This window comes from Mobula birostris, chromosome 3 (genome assembly GCF_030028105.1).
Source record: "Mobula birostris isolate sMobBir1 chromosome 3, sMobBir1.hap1, whole genome shotgun sequence".
Classification (NCBI taxonomy): Eukaryota; Metazoa; Chordata; class Chondrichthyes; order Myliobatiformes; family Myliobatidae; genus Mobula; species Mobula birostris.
Genome location: NC_092372.1, coordinates 158,192,270 through 158,209,839, shown reverse-complemented (window position 1 = coordinate 158,209,839; position 17,570 = coordinate 158,192,270). Strand labels below are relative to the sequence as shown.

Genomic DNA, 17,570 nt, shown 5'->3' with positions numbered 1-17,570 from the left:
TCGAGGAGTTTGTATGTTCTCCCTGTGACCATGTGTGCTTCCTCCAGGTGCTCCATTTTCCTCCCACATCCCAAAGACAGGTTAATTGGGTGTAATTGGATAGTGTGCTCTCATTGGGTCAAAAGGACTTGTTACTGTGTTGTATCTCAAAATATAGTCAAACAAATAAAGAATTGGTTTAATGTTTTTGGGTTAAGATTTCATGTGATTGTTGATATCCCATTCAGCTCCAATTTCATTTGTGATATCAGCAATCCCATATGATATCAGGTGATTAAAAAAACAGGATTTCCAACCCCATGAGGGTTGATTCATGGTTATTCAACCCCATTCATGCTTCAGGCTATCTGTGAACTTGTACGTTCAAACACGCAAACACCTAAACAAGTGTTAACATTGGTAAGAAATAAAAACTGTCCTCAGTTAATTTCTCTGGTCTATTGACTGAAGAGCTCACAGCATTTCACTGTGGCCAACAGATTGGAAAGTCTAAAATTACAAGGCATTGATCCAGTAAGAAGCTCAGCATTCTTTGACAAAACAGTAACACTGAAATTATTGAGGGTTAATTAATTTACTGAGTGAAAAGAAAGTCATTACAGATAATGGCTTACATTGTCAAACAGGCTCCCACAGTATATGCTCTCAAGGTATCTGGTAACTGGACTATGCATCAGAGAAGGCGATGGAGGCAGAACATTAACAATATTTAAGAGTTATCAGGATACTAATCTGAGTGAACAATATACCGAAGGATATGGAATTAATGCAGGCAAGTGGGAAATTGACCACAACCTTCTCAAGGGTAATTGTGTATCTGGGAAATGGACATGCTGGCAGTTCTCAGATCCTAAAAGTGATTATTAAAAAAAGATTGAAGGAAGCAAGTTCTTCCAGGGTTTACCACTTGGAAAGCTCTGGAATTTCAAAACACAGAATCTCAAAATATGAATTTTGTAATTATTGTCACGTATTGAGATGCAGAGAAAAAGTCTGTTTTGCATGCTATCCATTCAGATCACTCCATACATAAGTACATACAGGTAATACAAAGGAAACAAAAACAATAGCAATTCAGAATATAGTGTTACCGAGAAAGCACAGTTGAGGTAGACAAATAAAGGGAAAGGCCTTGGATGAAGTAAGCTGAGCGGTCAAGAGTTCAACTTTATCATACAAGGGGACCAGTTAAGAGTCTTATATTTCTAACATTACTTGACCTCAATGTGATAAAACTTACATTTGAGTCCTTCCTTTCAAACTCAATTAGAACAGGTGTTCTGAGCCCTTTAACTTCAACTTTTCTTCTGTTAGTGCAATTATACAGCGTGAGGTCAGCAACATCTCCACTAATCTACAAGAAAAAGAATAACAACACCTACTCACCAAAATGGATAAACAGCTTTAATTAATATCATTCATTTACATTTTCATTAATGAAGTATGTTATATGGAATCAGAGCTATTTATAATTGAATTCTATGATAAACAGGGGAGTGAATGCCTTCTTCTTGCTACAACTCCATATATAATTTAGTTGACCCAGTGGACAATGCTTTATAGATATAGTCCACAAATTCTGTGAATAGAGCAAAAGATTTTACTGATATAGAAAAAAAGAAGTTGTGGCTATATTCAGGGAGAACAAGCACACTATCCTTACTGAACTTGCTATAATGGTAAATACAATCTTTCATTACATCACAGCAATTTTCTTCTGAAAAAGTATGAAATGTTAGTGATGTATAACAAAGTACTTTATTTATTGCAAAGCATTCCATTAACTATTCTTAATACCTTGGAAACTATATCCAAGTTATTAAAATGCAATTTGTAACATCTTTTATCTTAATTTAGCCCTCACACCCGTAACAGCTTTCTAATGAAGTCAAATTAAGTTTCTAATTAAGTTTCTGTTAAGTCAAAGTGATCACTTTATCCTTCCTCAGTGGGAACACAGAACATTTGAGAGTTCATCATGACTGGTTCATCCAAGATTTTGTATAGTTGCATTGTCTGAAACAACTTCTCATGAATATTATCAATATTCAAAACTTAACCTTTATAAAAGTACACAACACACAGACACACACACACCAAAGTACCTCTGTTGCTAACTAACCTCCACTGGAGACTTTCCCCAGATGTATGGATTTTTTTTGAAGCTGATCAAGTGGCTGATGATACAACTATTATTTTCACCAGTTCCTGCAGTAATCGTTTTATCCAAAAAGTCAGGAAGGAAAAATTTGGCAGAATGTGTGCTTTGCACTGTGTTCAGAAAACCATGATTTTGATAAGTTTGGAACTCCATTAAATTGGTGTTCACATAAAACTGTGATTGATTGCTGATTTGCACATATTGCTGAAAGAGATGAATTTTAAGAGACATTCTTTCATTCTAGAGTTGAATTATTTTGTTCAGTTTAAAATACAGTATATACCTTTGCTAGAAACTTTGCAAAAATAAAGACTGCTGCTTTATAATTAGTTCAATTGCCTAGAAAACTTATGCGCCAAGATCCCAGCCAACAACCCAGTTTCAGTGATGCTGGGAATCTCCACCTCAACAAGATATATTAGGATAATGGGGAATACCATTTATTTGTTTGTAAGTGTAGCCTAAACCTGGAGCAATAGAAAGGCAAAGGACAATCGATCTTGGCCTTTTGACAGCTATCCAGCTATTAAGGAGCAACAGTTTGAACATGTCAGTGATGTTGGAAGCTGGTTTCAGAGGTTAATCTAAAATATGCACAGCATTACAGTTTTTAACCAATATATTTTTAAAGAGGTAGCTCCATCTCTACTTTGTCCACTGGTGCCATGCTTCCAGATGTTTGATCTAGACTCTCCATGTGTACAAGACATGGAGCCACTGGGCACAAAATGAGACAAAAATAACATTGATGTGGAAATCAACACAGTTTGCAAGGCACATGCCTTAACAGAAGTATTTCTAAGTCAGGTGATGGACAATTGGTCCCCTAATCTGAGGAAAGACATTCTTGCCATAGAGGGAGTACAAAGAAGGTTCACCAGATTGATTCCTGGGATGGCAGGACTTTCATATGATGGAAGACTGGATCGACTAGGCTTATACTCGTTGGAATTTAGAAGATTGAGGGGGAATCTGATTGAAACGTATAAAATCCTAAAGGGATTGGACAGGCTAGATGTAGGAAGATTGTTCCCAATGTTGGGGAAGTTCAGAACGAGGGGTCACAGTTTGAGGGTAAAGGGGAAGCCTTTTAAGACCGAGACGAGGAAAAACTTCTTCACACAGAGAGTGGTGAATCTGTGGAATTCTCTGCCACAGGAAACAGTTGAGGCCAGTTCATTGGCTATATTTAAGAGGGAGTTAGATATGGCCCTTGTGGCTAAAGGGATCAGGGGGTATGGAGAAAAGGCAGGTACAGGGTTCTGAGTTGGATGATCAGCCATGATCATACTGAATGGCGGTGCAGGCTCGAAGGGCAGAATGGCCTACTCCTGCACCTATTTTCTATGTTTCTATATTTCCCCTTAGTGGTCTTTTCATTCCCTCCACTCAACTGAGTCTGCTGATTCCGGACTTCAACCCTGATCACAGATCCAAAATGCTGTTGCCCAATCCAGATTCCACCTCTTATCCCAGTTCAATGCCCAACACAGCAGTTCTTTGCTCTTCACCCATCCTCTCCTCCAATTTTCTGTAGATCAGCCCTGATCAAAATGTTCTTTGGTATACCCCTTTGCTGCCCATTTTGGCTTTATTCCATTATTTATATTTTCTGGATTCATTTAATTTAATTCAAAATAATTGAATATAACAAACAAGCCAATATTAAACAGAAGAATAATATAGCAAAACACAACAGAATAGAATAGTTTCATAAGTAGTTTATGAACTGAGCAATAATAAATACTTAGTGCTAGTTTTAAAAAGTGAGTAGGGCCTGTCAGGACTTTCTGAGGAGATTTAGATTGCTTGGGTTAATCGGCATTTGTCAAGGGCCAATATAAAGAAGCTAGGTTCAAGTGGAGTGACTATTGTGGGAGTGGTCATTGCCAGAGATTAGATTAGATTATGAGGACACTCAGTCCTTGTTTATTGCCACTTAGAGTGCTGTTGAATTCCATGTTCTATGTTCCTTCAACAGATATAGCTACAATATTTCATAAAGGCCTTTGTGGGGGTGTGGGGGTGTGGGGGTGTGGGGTGGGACTAGAAAACCATCGATTCACCTGTCACTATAAGAAATAACAGAACATGTGTTATCATGAAAATACCTTATAGAATGTGAATTATTTCACAAATTTTGTGAGATCAGATAATTAGTCGGAGTGTAGGGAAACATATTCAATAGACAATAGACAATAGGTGCAGGAGTAGGCCATTTGGCCCTTCGAGCCAGCACCACCATTCACTGTGATCATGGCTGATCATCCATAATTAGTACCCTGTTCCTGCCTTCTCCCCATATCCTTTGACTCCACTATCTTTAAGAGATGTATCTATCTCTTTCTTGAAAGAATCCAGAGAATTGGCCTCCACTGCCTTCTTAGGCAGAGCATTCCACAGATCCACAACCCTCTATGTGAAAAAATTTTTCCTCAACTCTGTTCTAAATGGTCTACCCCTTATTCTTAAACTGTGGCCTCTGGTTCTGGACTCCCCCAACATTGGGAACATGTTTCCCGCCTCTAGCGTGTCCAATCCCTTAATAACCCTATATGTTTCAATCAGATCCCCTCTCATCCTTCTAAATTCCAGTGTATACAAGCCCAGACACTCCAATCTTTCAACATATGACATTCCCGTCATCCCTGGAATTAACCCAGTGAACCTACGCTGCACCCCCTCCAAAGCAAGAATGTCCTTCCTCAAATTTGGAGACCACAACTGCACACAATACTCCAGCTGGGGTCTCACCAGGGCCTTGTACAACTGCAGAAGGACCTCTTTGCTCCTATACTCAACTCCCCTTGTTATGAAGGCCAACATACCATTAGCTTTCTTCACTGCCTGCTCTACCTGTATGCTTACTTTCAGTGACCGATGAACAAGGACACTCAGATCTCGTGGTACTTCCCCTTTTCCTAACTTGACACCATTCAGATAGTAATCTGCCTTCCTGTTCTTGCCACCAAAGTGGATAACCTCACATTTATCCACATTAAACTGCATCTGCCATGCATCTGCCCACTCACCCAACCTGTTGAAGTCACCCTGCATTCTCATAACATCCTCTTCACATTTCACACTGTCACCCAGCTTTGTGTCATCTGTACATTTGCTATTGTTACTTTTAATTCCCTCATCTAAATGATTAATGTATTTTGTAAACAGCTGCGGTCCCAGCACCGAGCCTTCCGGTACCCCACTAGTCACTGCCTGCCATTCTGAAAAGGACCCATTAATCCCTACTCTTTGTTTCCTGTCTGCCAACCAATTTTCTATCCATGTTAGTACCCTACCCCCAATACCATGTGCTCTAATGTTGCCCACTAATCTCCTATGTGGGACTTTATCAAAGGCTTTCTGAAAGTTCAGGTACACTACATCAACTGGTTTTCCCATGTCCATTTTCGTAGTTACATCCTCAAGGAATACTTTTGTAGCAACTTTTAATATTCCAGCTTAAAAAATAAAATTTGTAGAATATATAGAATTATAGAAGATTATCTCACAGAAAAATGCCATTAGTCATTTCTTACCAATAAAAGCTCAGTTGTCACTTCCAGACCATTAAATAATAGGTTCCTTGAATTTACTGTGCTGTTGTCAGACACTCCCATTACATCAGCAACCAGATAGACTATTTTCTTCACTAATTCTCCACGCAGGCTGAATGTCCCAGATTTTTTTAAAAGTCTAATCATCTCTTTAACTTTTTTTGTTATAGTCAGAGCACTTTCTGAAGTTACCTATCGTGAGTAAATCAAACAAAAACACATTTAACTAAAGAGCAAATAAATCCCACATCATATTTGACAGCACTTTAAGATAATCTCACCTGTATTACACATGGGGTTCAATGCTTTTATTTTGTGATAAATAACTTTTGACTACTTTTATAAATAATTGATGACAGAAAGGAATAATATTTAATAGACAAACTGTGCAGCAGAACCATGTGATGCATAGCAGTTTACTCTGATTTACCTATTAGATTCCTGTTAGACGGTTCGTGGTACCGTAACTTATTTTATATTTTTTACTCTTTTTACTTCTTTTCTAATATTTATGTCTGTGCACTTGTAATACTACTGTGACACTGTAATTTCCTTTAGGATCGATAAAGTATCTATCATTAATAGTTACCATAGGGCACAGTAAGCATTAACGGCAGAATTAGAAGACAGCTTTCTCAGATGATAAATGCTATCATTGGATCTGGTCTATGATTGAACCAAATTATAGGTTTAGACCCTGCAGCATGATAAGCTAATTTCAGCTCACAAAAACAAAGGATATTGGCATATTAGAAGAGGAGTGATGCTGGTTCCAACCTGGATTCTCCAGCTGCAGTCTACACTTGGCTCAGTTGACAATGGTCGATTCCATTGCTCATCAATAATCACTAAATGAGCAGCACTAGCAAGCATCAGGAAAAGGAAGAGTCTTCATTAAATGCTTTTGAAAACAATATTAGAAGAATCGACTGATAACATATTCTACAAATTAATCACTATAAGGAAAGCCAATTGCTACTGTAATACAATGCTCTCAAAGCACCACCTCAGAAAAATCAGGAGACAAGCATTTCTCTTGATTAAAAAAAATAAATTCAGCTTGTTTACAGAGTTTCTTTACCTCACTGGTTATGTTAATAAGGTCTTGCAATGCAGATACTGTTCCCATCAGCTCCCTCTGTAACAAACAATAATAATCAAGCTTGTAGGAAGGTTTTTACAGAAAACCAAAGCTCAATTGTTATCCATTGCAACATCTAACAGCTAATCACTCTGTTTTTACAGAATCAAATAATTAGCAGGACACAACGGATTTGCTTAATGTTTTTTTGAAGAAAATCCTTAATTTTATTTATCTTCCAGACTTGTTTTCACTCATTATAAAAACATAAGAAAAGTTATCAGAAGTAGGCATGTGGTTCCTTGTAAACACAAGAGACTCTGCAGATGCCAGAAACACATCCAAAATGTTGGAGAAACACAGCAGTTTGGGCAACAATCTATGGAGAGGTAATGGTGACTGTTTATTCATTTCCCTAGATGCTGGCTGGCCTGCTGAGTTCCTCCACCACTTCGTGTGTGTTGCATGTGGTTCCTTGTGCTTGCTTTGTTGTTCATCAAGATGTTGGCTGATACTTACCCCAGCACCTTTCACCTGCACTGAACAATATCGCCCGCAGTTCCCTGTTACCTAGACCGCACGTTCTTCACTCCATCAGCATCTGGCATTCTTTAATACCTCCACCAGCTACTGTGTGATCCCATCACAGCCGCATCTTCCCCTCCCCACACTTTGCAATTCCTGCAAGGACCATTCAATCCACGACTTCTCTGGATTGCACATCCCTTCCAGTCTATTCTACACTCACCCTCAGCGTCCTAAACATCATGCTTCTTTCCTCTCCTCCACTCACTCTGGCTGCTCATTATTGAAGCTATCCTCCCACTGAATCCCTTCCCTTTACTGTTCCTATCTGCACACTCCACCTTTTCATGCTCCACCTCCCTTTCCTATCAGTTTCCATCATCTGCAGCAATTTGTGCCTCCACCTATCACCTCCTGGCCTCTGTTGCTACACCCACACTTGTACATCCATTTGCCTAACACCCAACCTCACTGGTTCTATCATCATTTCCCATCTTTTTCTCTACATTTTAACTTCACCTCCAGTTCAAGCGCTAGGAGGTAATGTTGCAACTCTATAAAAGCCTGATTTACCACACTTGGAATATTATGCTCAGTTCTGGTTGCCTCATTATAGCAATGACGTGGAAGCTTTGAAGAGGGTTCAGAGGAGATTTACTAGGATGCTGCCTGATTAGAGAGCATGACTGATGAGGAAGAGTTGAGAGAGTAGGGCTTTTCTCTTTGCAGTAAAGGAGGATGAGATGTCTTGATAGAGGTGTGCATGATGATAAAAGGCATAGATTGCATGGACAGCCATAGGTTTTATTCCAGGGTGACAATAAGCTAACAAAAGGGGGCAAAATTTTAAGGTGATTGTAAGCTGAGGAGATTGTACTATGCTGTCATGTCCGATGCACGATGTTCATTATATTTGCTGTCTCTCCCTATCTTTCTGTCCAGAAAAAGGGTCTTGACCTGAAATGTTGACTGTCCATTTCCCTTCACAGATGCTACCAGACCTGTGAGTTTCTCCAGCAGTTTGTTTTCAACTTCAGATTTCAACACCTGCAGTCTCTTGTGAATCTCTTGAGTGCCTTACTGTTTTTTTAAAATCAATCAATTTCTGTTTTGAATATATTCATTGGAAGACCTTTCACAGCCTTTTGGGCTGAGAATTCCAGATTCCCTACTCACTGTGTAAAGAAATATCTCCTGTTTGCATCTATAAATAAATTACTATCATTACCAAATATTCCAGGCCAGGAAAAGAACAATTTTGTACAATTGGTTAGTAGTTAATAAAAGTTTATATATCAATGGAAAGAAAAGAACCTGACTTTACACAGTACCTTATAAGTTATATTTATGTTGCTCAAAATTGTCTCAAGACACTTCGGAAAGCATAATCAACTTCAGTTACAAAAGATAACATTCAAGTAATGACTGAATGGTGATCAAATACGGGAGGTTTAATTTGATCTTAAAACTAAAAAAGGGCAGAGAGTCGGAGCAGCAAATCCGAAGTATACACCTGGGGCCATAGTTGCCAATATATAACACCATAATGCCATAAGGTATAGGAGCAGAATTAGGCCATTTGGCCCATCAAGTCTGTTCCACCATTTCATCATGGCTGATTCAATTTTCCACTCAGCCCCAATCTCCTACCTTTTCCTGGTATCCCTTCATGCCCTGACCAATTAAGAATCTATCAACATTTGTGTTAAATATACATAAAGAAATGGCCTCCACAGCTGCCTGTGGCAAAGAATTCCACCGATTCATCAATTCATCTATCTCTGGCTAAAGAAATTCCTCCTCTTCTCCGTTCTAAAAGGATGCCTCTATTCTGCAGATGTGTCCTCTGGTCTTACACGCTCCCACCACAGGAAGCATCATCTCCACATCCTGGGTGTCAAGATCTCTGAGGATCTAACCTGATCCCAACATGTCAATGTGGTTATAAAGGTGGCAAGACAGCGGCTATACTTTTGTAACGCTTAGCTATATTGGCTCGTATTTATCTGGGGGAAACCCCATCCTCCGCTCACCTTGTCTCCTGGTGATGTTGGTTGCTGTACAACTGCCACCGGATTCAGCTTCAAACATCAATCATCAGCCAGCACACAATGTATGTTTTACCAGTTACACTGTATAGATATTACTAAATCTATGAAGTTCAATACAAAAAAGGAATGGAGAAGGCGCCAGACATATCAAAGTTCAATTTCTTCGTGCACACGTTGGAGCTCGGGGACCTCTTCGGGACCACCCTGACCCCGTCGACTCGCAGCTCAGGACCACCCGGAGTGATCAACCTGAGTCTTCCCACACGTCTGTCGTCCTCACGGTCTCTCCTCCAACCCCCCGCCAAAAGCCCCTGGTTCCCAGCCATATGAGACAGCATATCACCCCGAGAAAGAATAACATGGACACCCATTGGTTCATAGTACTCTGCTATCTGTTATAACCCAAGCAAAGTGCTAGCTAGAGACTTGCTCAGCATTTAACATAACAGAGAAGCCATTTTAATTAACATACTCAGTAAGATAAAAGAAGAAACCCTTTACACTTTATTAGGAGTTTGAAGAGGTTTAGCAAGTCAACAAATACACTCAAAAACTTCTATAGTTGTACCATGGAGAGCATTCTGACAGGCTGCACCACTCTCTGGTATGGGGGACGGGGTGCTACTGCGCAGGACCGAAAGAAGCTGCAGAGGGTTGTAAATCTAGTCAGTTCCATCTTGTGCACTAGCCTAAAAGTACCCAGGACTTCTTCAGGGAGCGGTGACTCAGAAAGGCAGCATTTAAGGACCTCCAGCAATCAGGGCATGCCCTTTTCTCACTGTTACCATCAGGTTGGAGGTACAAAAGCCTGAAGGCACGCATTCAGCGATTCAGGAACAGCTTCTTCCCTTCTGCCATCCGATTCCTAAATGGACATTGAATCTTTTGACATGACCTCACTTTTTTAAATATACAGTATTTCTGGGGTATTTTTGCATGTTTTTTTTAAAATCTATTCAATATATGTACACTGTAATTGATTTACTTGTTTATTTATTATTATTTTTTTATTTTATTTATTACCTTTTTTTTTCCTCTTCTATATTATGTGTTGCATTGAACTGCTGCTGCTAAGTTAACAAATTTCATGTCACATGCCGGTGATAATAAACCTGATTCTGATTCTCTATCAAAACCTTACACTATACCATAGGTTTCAATGAGGTTACCCCTCATTCTTCTGAATTCTACTCAATGCAGGCCCAGAGCCATCAAACACTCTTCATATGACAAGCCATTCAATCCTGGAATCATTTTCTTGAAACTCCTTTGAACCCTCTCCAGGTTCAGCACATCTTTTCTAAGATAAGGGACCCAAAACTGCTCATATTACTCCAAGTGAGGCCTCACCAGTGCTTTATAAAGTTTCAGCTTTATATTCTTGATATTATAAGCCAGTCCTCTTGAAATGAATGCTAACATCACATTTGCCTTCCTCACCAAAGACTCAACTACAAATTAACCTTTAGGGAATCCTGCACAAGGGCTCCGAAGTCCCTTTGTGCCTCAGTTTTTTATATTTTCTTTCCATTTAGAAAATAGTCAACCCTTTCATTTCTTCTACCAAATTGCATGATCATACATTTCCTGATACTGTATTCCATCTGCCATTTCTTTGCCTATTTTCCTAATCAGTCAATGTCCTTCAGTAGCCTCTCTCCTTCCTCAAAACTACCTGCTCCCCTCCACCCATCTCCTTATTGTCTGCAAACTTTGCAACAAAGCCATCAATTCCATCATCCAAATCATTGATAAATAACACAAGAAGAATTAGTTCCAACACAGACCCCTGTGGAACGCCATGTGTCACTGGCAGCCAACCGGAAAAGGCTCTCTTTATTATCACTCTCTGCCTCCTGCCAATCAGCCAATGCTAGAATCTTTCCTGTAATACCAGGGGCTCATAGCTTGGTAAGCAGCCTCAAGTGTGGCACCTTGTCAAAGGCCTTCTGAAAATCCAGGTACACAATATCAACCAATTCTCCTTTGTCTATCCTGCTTGTTAATGCCTGAAAGAACTCCAACAGATTTGTCAGACAAGATTTTCCCTTGAGGAAACTATGCTGACCAGGGCCTATTTTATCTATTTTCTCAACCCTAACCCTAACCCTAATGCAAGTACCCTGAGTCCTTATCCTTAGTAATCAACTCCAACATCTTCCCAACCACTGAGGTCAGAATTACAGGCCTATAGTTTTCTTTCTTCTGCCTCCCTCCCTTCTTGAAAAGTGGAGTGATATTTGCATTTTCCCGTCCCCCCGGAACCATTTCAGAATCTAGTGATTCTTGAAAGATCATTACTAATGCCTCCACATTCTCTTCAATCACCTCTTTCATAACCCTGGGGTGTACACCATCTGATCCAGGTGACTTACTTACCTTCATACCTTTCAGTTTCCCAAGAAACTTCTCTCTAGTAATGATAACTACACACACTTCATGACCCAACACCTGGAACTTCCACCATACTGCTAGTGTCTTAGAACATAGAACATAGAATAGTAGAGCACAGTAAAGGCCGTTCAACCCACAATGTTGTGCTGACCCTCAAACCCTGCCTCTCATATAACCCCCCAACTTAAATTCCTCCATATACCTGTCTAGTAGTCTCTTAAACCTCATTAGTGTATCTGCTTCCACCACTGACTCAGGCAGTGCATTCCACGCACCAACCACTCTCTGAGTAAAAAACCTTCCTCTAATATCCCCCTTGAACTTCCCACCCCTTACCTTAAAGCCATGTCCTCTTGTATTGAGCAGTGGTGCCCTGGGGAAGAGGCACTGGCTATCCACTCTATCTATTCCTCTTATTATCTTGTACACCTCCATCATGTCTCCTCTCATCCTCCTTCTCTCCAAAGAGTAAAGCCCTAGCTCCCTTAATCTCTGATCATAATGCATACTCTATAAACCAGGCAGCATTCTGGTAAATCTCCTCTGTACCCTTTCCAATGCTTCCACATCCTTCCTATAGTGAGGCGACCAGAACTGGACACAGTACTCCAAGTGTGGCCTAACCAGAGTTTTATAGAGCTGAATCATTACATCGCGACTCTTAAACTCTATCTCTCGACTTATGAAAGCTAACACCCCATAAGCTTTCTTAACTACCCTATCTACCTGTGAGGCAACTTTCAGGGATCTGTGGACATGTACCACCAGATCCCTCTGCTCCTCCACACTAACAGAGTGAGGACTGATACAAAATACTTAATCAGTTTGTTTGCCATTTCCTTGCCCCCATTACTACCTCTCTAACATTGTTTTCCAGCTGTCCGATACCCACTCTTGCCTCTCTTTTACATTTTATGTATCAAAAACTGTTTGGTATTTTCTTTAATATTATTGGCTAACTAACTTTTGCATTCCATTTTTACCCCCTTAATAACTCTTTTAGTTGCCATCTGTTGGTTTTTAAAAGTTTCCCAATCCTCTGACTTCCCTTTAATTTTTGATCTATTATATGTCCTCTGTTTGCTTTTTATGATTATGAGGACATGCAGTCCCCTTTTATTGTCATTCAGTAATGCATGCATTAAGAAATGCTAAAATGTTTTTTCCAGAATGATATCACGAAAAACACATGACAAACCGACTTAAAAACTAACAAAAAACACATAATCATAACATATAGTTACAACAGTGCAAAGCAATACTGTAATTTGATAAGAACACACCATGGCACAGTAAAAGTCTCAGAGTCTCTCGAAAGTCCCATCATCTCACACAGACAGTAAACCTCCAGCGCCGCCAACTTGCTGGTGCAGCATCCTGGAAGCATCCGACCACGGTCCGACTCCGAGTCTGTCCGAAAAACTCCGAGCCTCCGACCACCTATTCGACACTGAGCACCGAGCACCATCTCTGCCGAGCGCTTCGACCCCAGCCCCGGCAACAAGCGATACACAAAGCCGAGGATTTGGGGCCTTACTCTCCGGAGATTCTCGATCGCACAGTAGCAGCAGCAGCGAAGCAGGCATTTCAGAAGTTACTCCAGATGTTCCTCTGTGCTTCTCACAGCTGTCTCCATCAAATCAGGATTGTGCACGGCCCCTAGTTACACATGTTGGCTTTTACTTCTTTTGTTGGCCACGGCTGTGTCATTTTGCCTATAGAATACTTCTTCCTCTTTGGGATGTATAGATTGCTTCCAGACATTCCAGCCATTGCTGCTCTGCTGTCATCCCTGCCAGTGTTCTTTTCCAATCAATTCTGGCCAACTCCTCTCTCATGCCTCTGTAATTCCATTTACTCCACTGTAATGCTGATACATCTGACTTTAGCTTCCCCCTCTCAAATTTCAAGGTGAAGTCAATCATACTATGAGCACTTGCCCCTCAGGGTTGTTTTACATTTAGCTCTCTGATCAATTCTGGTTCATTGCACAACGCCCAATTCAGAAAAGCTGATCCTCTCGTGGGCTCAACCATGAACTGCTCTAAGAAGCCATCTCAAAGACACTACAAAATATCCCCTCCTGGAATCCGGCACCAACCTGGCTTTCCCAATCTACCCACATATTGAAATTCCCCCATAACTATTGTAAAATTGCCCTTTGGGCATGCATTTTCTACCTCCCATTGTAAACTGTAAACCACATCCTTACTACTGTTTGATGATCTGTATACAACTCCCCTCAGGGTCTTTTTAAACCTTTCAGTTCCTTAGCTCTATCCACAAAGATTCAACACCTTTTGACCCTCTGTCTCCCCTTTCTAATGATTTAATTTCATTTTTTTTTACCAACAGGTCAAAACTGCCCCTCTGCCTTCCTGCCTGTCCTTTTGATACAATGTGTATTCTTGGACATTAAGTTCCCACCTATAATCTTCTATCAGCCATGATTCAGTGATGCCTACAACGTCATACCTGCCAATCTGTAACTGTGCTACATGTTCATCTATCTTATTCCGTATACTGCACGCATTCAAATCTAACATCTTCAGTCCTGTATTCACCCTTTTCAATTTTGTCCACCTTTTACGTTGCAACTCATCCTGTTGACTGTACTTTGCCTCTGTTTGTAAACCAGCTACCTCATCTTCAGCACTAACATCCGCCTTTTCTGTGACACTTGCATTGAAATATACAGAATATTCTGGAGGAGAAGATGGCGGCACGACGGGAGCACACGCGGCCTTTCTGGTGATGAATATCTGTTATCTGTCAAGTAGGGGACCATGCACAATCCTGATTTGATGGAGACAGACGTGAGAGTACGGAGGAACATCTGGAAAACTTCTGAAATGCCCGCTTTGCTGCCGCTGCTACTGTGTGGTAACCAGAATCTCTCGAGCAGTAGGCCCCGAAATCCTTGGCTTTGCTTGTTTCAGCAGCCAGGGCGAGGTCGAAGGCGTTCAACAGAGGATGGTGCTTGGGAGGCTGTATCGGAGGGGCTGGTCGGAGGCTCGAAGTTTTCGGACAGGTGGACTCAGTATTGGCTGTGGTCAGCTGCTTCCAAGGCATCGGCAAGTTGACGGTGCCTGGAGGTTTAGGCCAGGGAGTTTCTCCCTTTTGCCGCCGCTATCGGGGACTCGGGAGTCGATCAACTCGGGGACTTTTGAGACTTTAATTACCGTGCCCATGGTTTGTTCTTCATCAAATTATGGTATTGTTTTGCACTGCTGTAACTATATGTTATAATTATGTGGTTCTGTCAGTGTTAGCCTTTGGTTTGTCCTGTTTTCTGTGATATCACTCCGGAGAAACATTGTATCATTTCTTAATGCATGTATGCATTTCTAAATGACAATAAAAGAGGACTGAGTGTTCTCATAATCTGAATCTAATCTAATCAAAATCAGTGTTGTGCCAGAATCTAAGCCTAGAAGAGATGACAGAAATGGAGAAATATGAGTTTACCGCAGAACTGAGAAAATAAAGATAAAAATTATAGAATCCAAAATGTTCCTCTTTCAGAAGTTATTGTAAATCAGCAAGCGAAGAGACGAAGGGTAAAATTCTTTTAGACATTCGGCAGAGTTTTAACTTACAAATGGAGAATACAGATCATCTGTACAATGATAAAATTTAGAGAGATCAAGGAAGAGAAAGGGATATGGTATTGAATCAACTGGGATGGGGTTGGGCAACATTATGGATGTGTAAGTATGAAATCTAATAATCTAATCTAAATATTCCTCAGAATCAAAATTATTATCACTGATATATGTCGGTGGAGATAACAGGGAGGAGATTTGATAGAGGTATACAAAAATTATGAGAAGTATAGACAGGATAAATGGAAGCAGGCTTTTTCCACTGAGGTTGGATGGGACTACAACTAGAGGTCATGGATTAAGGGTGAAAGGTGAAAAGTTTCAGGGATACATGAGGGGAAACTTCTTCACTCAGAGGGCCATGAGAGTGTGGAATGATCTGCCAGCAGAAGTGGTACATGTAAGCTCAATTTCAACATTTAAGTGAAGTTTGAATAGGTATGGAGGGCTACGCTATGGTCCTGGTGCAGGTTGATGGGGGTAGGTAGTTTACAGTGGATTCTGGTTAATCAAGGCAGCCACTTATTTAGGACAACTCTGCATGAACAAAATCAAATCAAGAAAATAGCCATGATTCCCTTCATTTATTTGGGACACTATGCCCATAAGTTGGGACATGAGACTGTTGCTGAACAGTTCCTAACTAGCATCAGTCATCTGTACTTGTGTGGCCATTAGACACTACACCTCGCTCAGAGGGAGCAGTTTTTAAAATGGCATCAGTTGTATGTGTTTGTGTTAAAAAACAATGACTTTTGTCACTGATAGTTAGCAAGTAATAAACAGTAAGGCAATTCAGAACTGTTCTGCTCACTGCAGTTTCAAGCATTTAGGCTTGGAGATGCTAGAAATGGCCAGGAGTGAAAATGAAACAATTTCACTACTTCACTAAAGCAGGAATTAGAGAGAATTGGAGGGTATCGACGATCATCTTGAATGTTCCAATTAAAGTGAAAATTTGGAGGATGCAATTGGTGAAAGCATTGTTTGAAGACAGTGCACCAGGGTGTTTGTGCTGATTTTGTTCTTTTACAGTCAATCAAAAGAACACATCAGCAAACACCAAGTTAATTCCTCTGTCGATAACTATTGGGAACTAATACAGTTTTATAGTCCCATACTTGTTTTGGAAGTGCTCCAATTTTTTTAGTATCTCGTTTAAATACATTTTGTTCAATTTGTTCCTTAGTTAAATTGTAGTTTGTCTTTTTTATATCAATTTCACTATTTCTATGAAACTTCACTAAATTGGGGCAGCTGCCTAATTGGGCCAAAACGCACTGATCTCGCTGTATTAACCGGAACCCAATGTAAATAAATTGTGTGAAAGAGGAATTGCAAGGTAGTGTTCATGGATTCATAGACTGTTCAGAAATCTGATTGCAGAGGGGAAGAAACTGCTCCTAAAATGTTAAATGTGGGTCTTAAGGCTCCTAGTAGCAATGGGAAAACTACATATCCCAGATAGTGAGGGTCTTTAAAGATGGATGTCGCCTTCATGAGACAATTCCTTTTGAAAATGTTCCTGATGGTGGGGAGGGCTGGGCTCGTGATAGAACGGACTGAGTGTACAACCCTCTGCAGCTTCATTCCATCCTGTGCATTGGAACCTCCATATCAGGCTGTGATGTAACCAGTCAGAATATTCTACACTGTGCATCAATAGAAATTTGATCATCTTTGGTGTCCAATTCTCCTCAAACTCCTAAATGAAGTATAGCTGCTGGCATGCCTCCTTCATGATTGCATCAACGTAATGGTAGATCCTCTGAGGATTTTGACCAGGAAATTGAAGATGCCACCGTTTTCATCTCTACCCCCTCAATGGGGACTGCTGTGTGTTTTCCCAACTTCTCTTTCCTGATGTCCACACCCAATTCCTTGGTCTTGATGATGTTAAGTGATTGGAGACAAAGTTGTCCAGAATAAAACACATTTGCATTTCTGGTAACATATGTCAGGCAAGCAGTTTGACCACTTAGACAAAAGAATGGTAATTAGATGGAAGTGATATCATCAAAATACATGTGAAATCTTTTGTTTCTGGAGAGCATTAACAAATGGTTGCAATTGGAAAAAAAGTGCTCAAAGGTAGACTCTGAGCAACACCAGAGGAAAGAGTGCAGCAATGGGAAGAGAAGAGAATGGCATTCCAGCAAAGATGGTACTGCTGAATCTCAGTGACTTCTGGCTGGT

At 40.4% G+C, this 17,570-nt stretch overlaps 1 protein-coding gene across 9 annotated transcripts in view; it reads right to left on the bottom strand.

Moving 5' to 3' along the window:
• LOC140195372 (polycystin-1-like protein 1) overlaps positions 1–17,570 on the bottom strand; it is a 241,758-nt gene that overhangs the window by 85,066 nt on the left and 139,122 nt on the right. For 8 of the 9 annotated variants that reach the window (XR_011885446.1, XR_011885445.1, XM_072253568.1 and 5 more), the window contains 4 exons: positions 6,800–6,856; positions 5,701–5,910; positions 2,123–2,365; positions 1,241–1,354 (listed from right to left, as the gene is read on the bottom strand). Coding sequence is in view for 7 of the 9 variants with exons in the window: in XM_072253568.1 (XP_072109669.1) it covers positions 1,241–1,354; positions 2,123–2,365; positions 5,701–5,910; positions 6,800–6,856 (624 nt within the window). In the remaining 2 variants the exon portion in view is untranslated. The remainder of the gene's footprint in view (positions 1–1,240; positions 1,355–2,122; positions 2,366–5,700; positions 5,911–6,799; positions 6,857–17,570) is intronic. The other variant, XM_072253573.1, reaches the window with a different exon arrangement.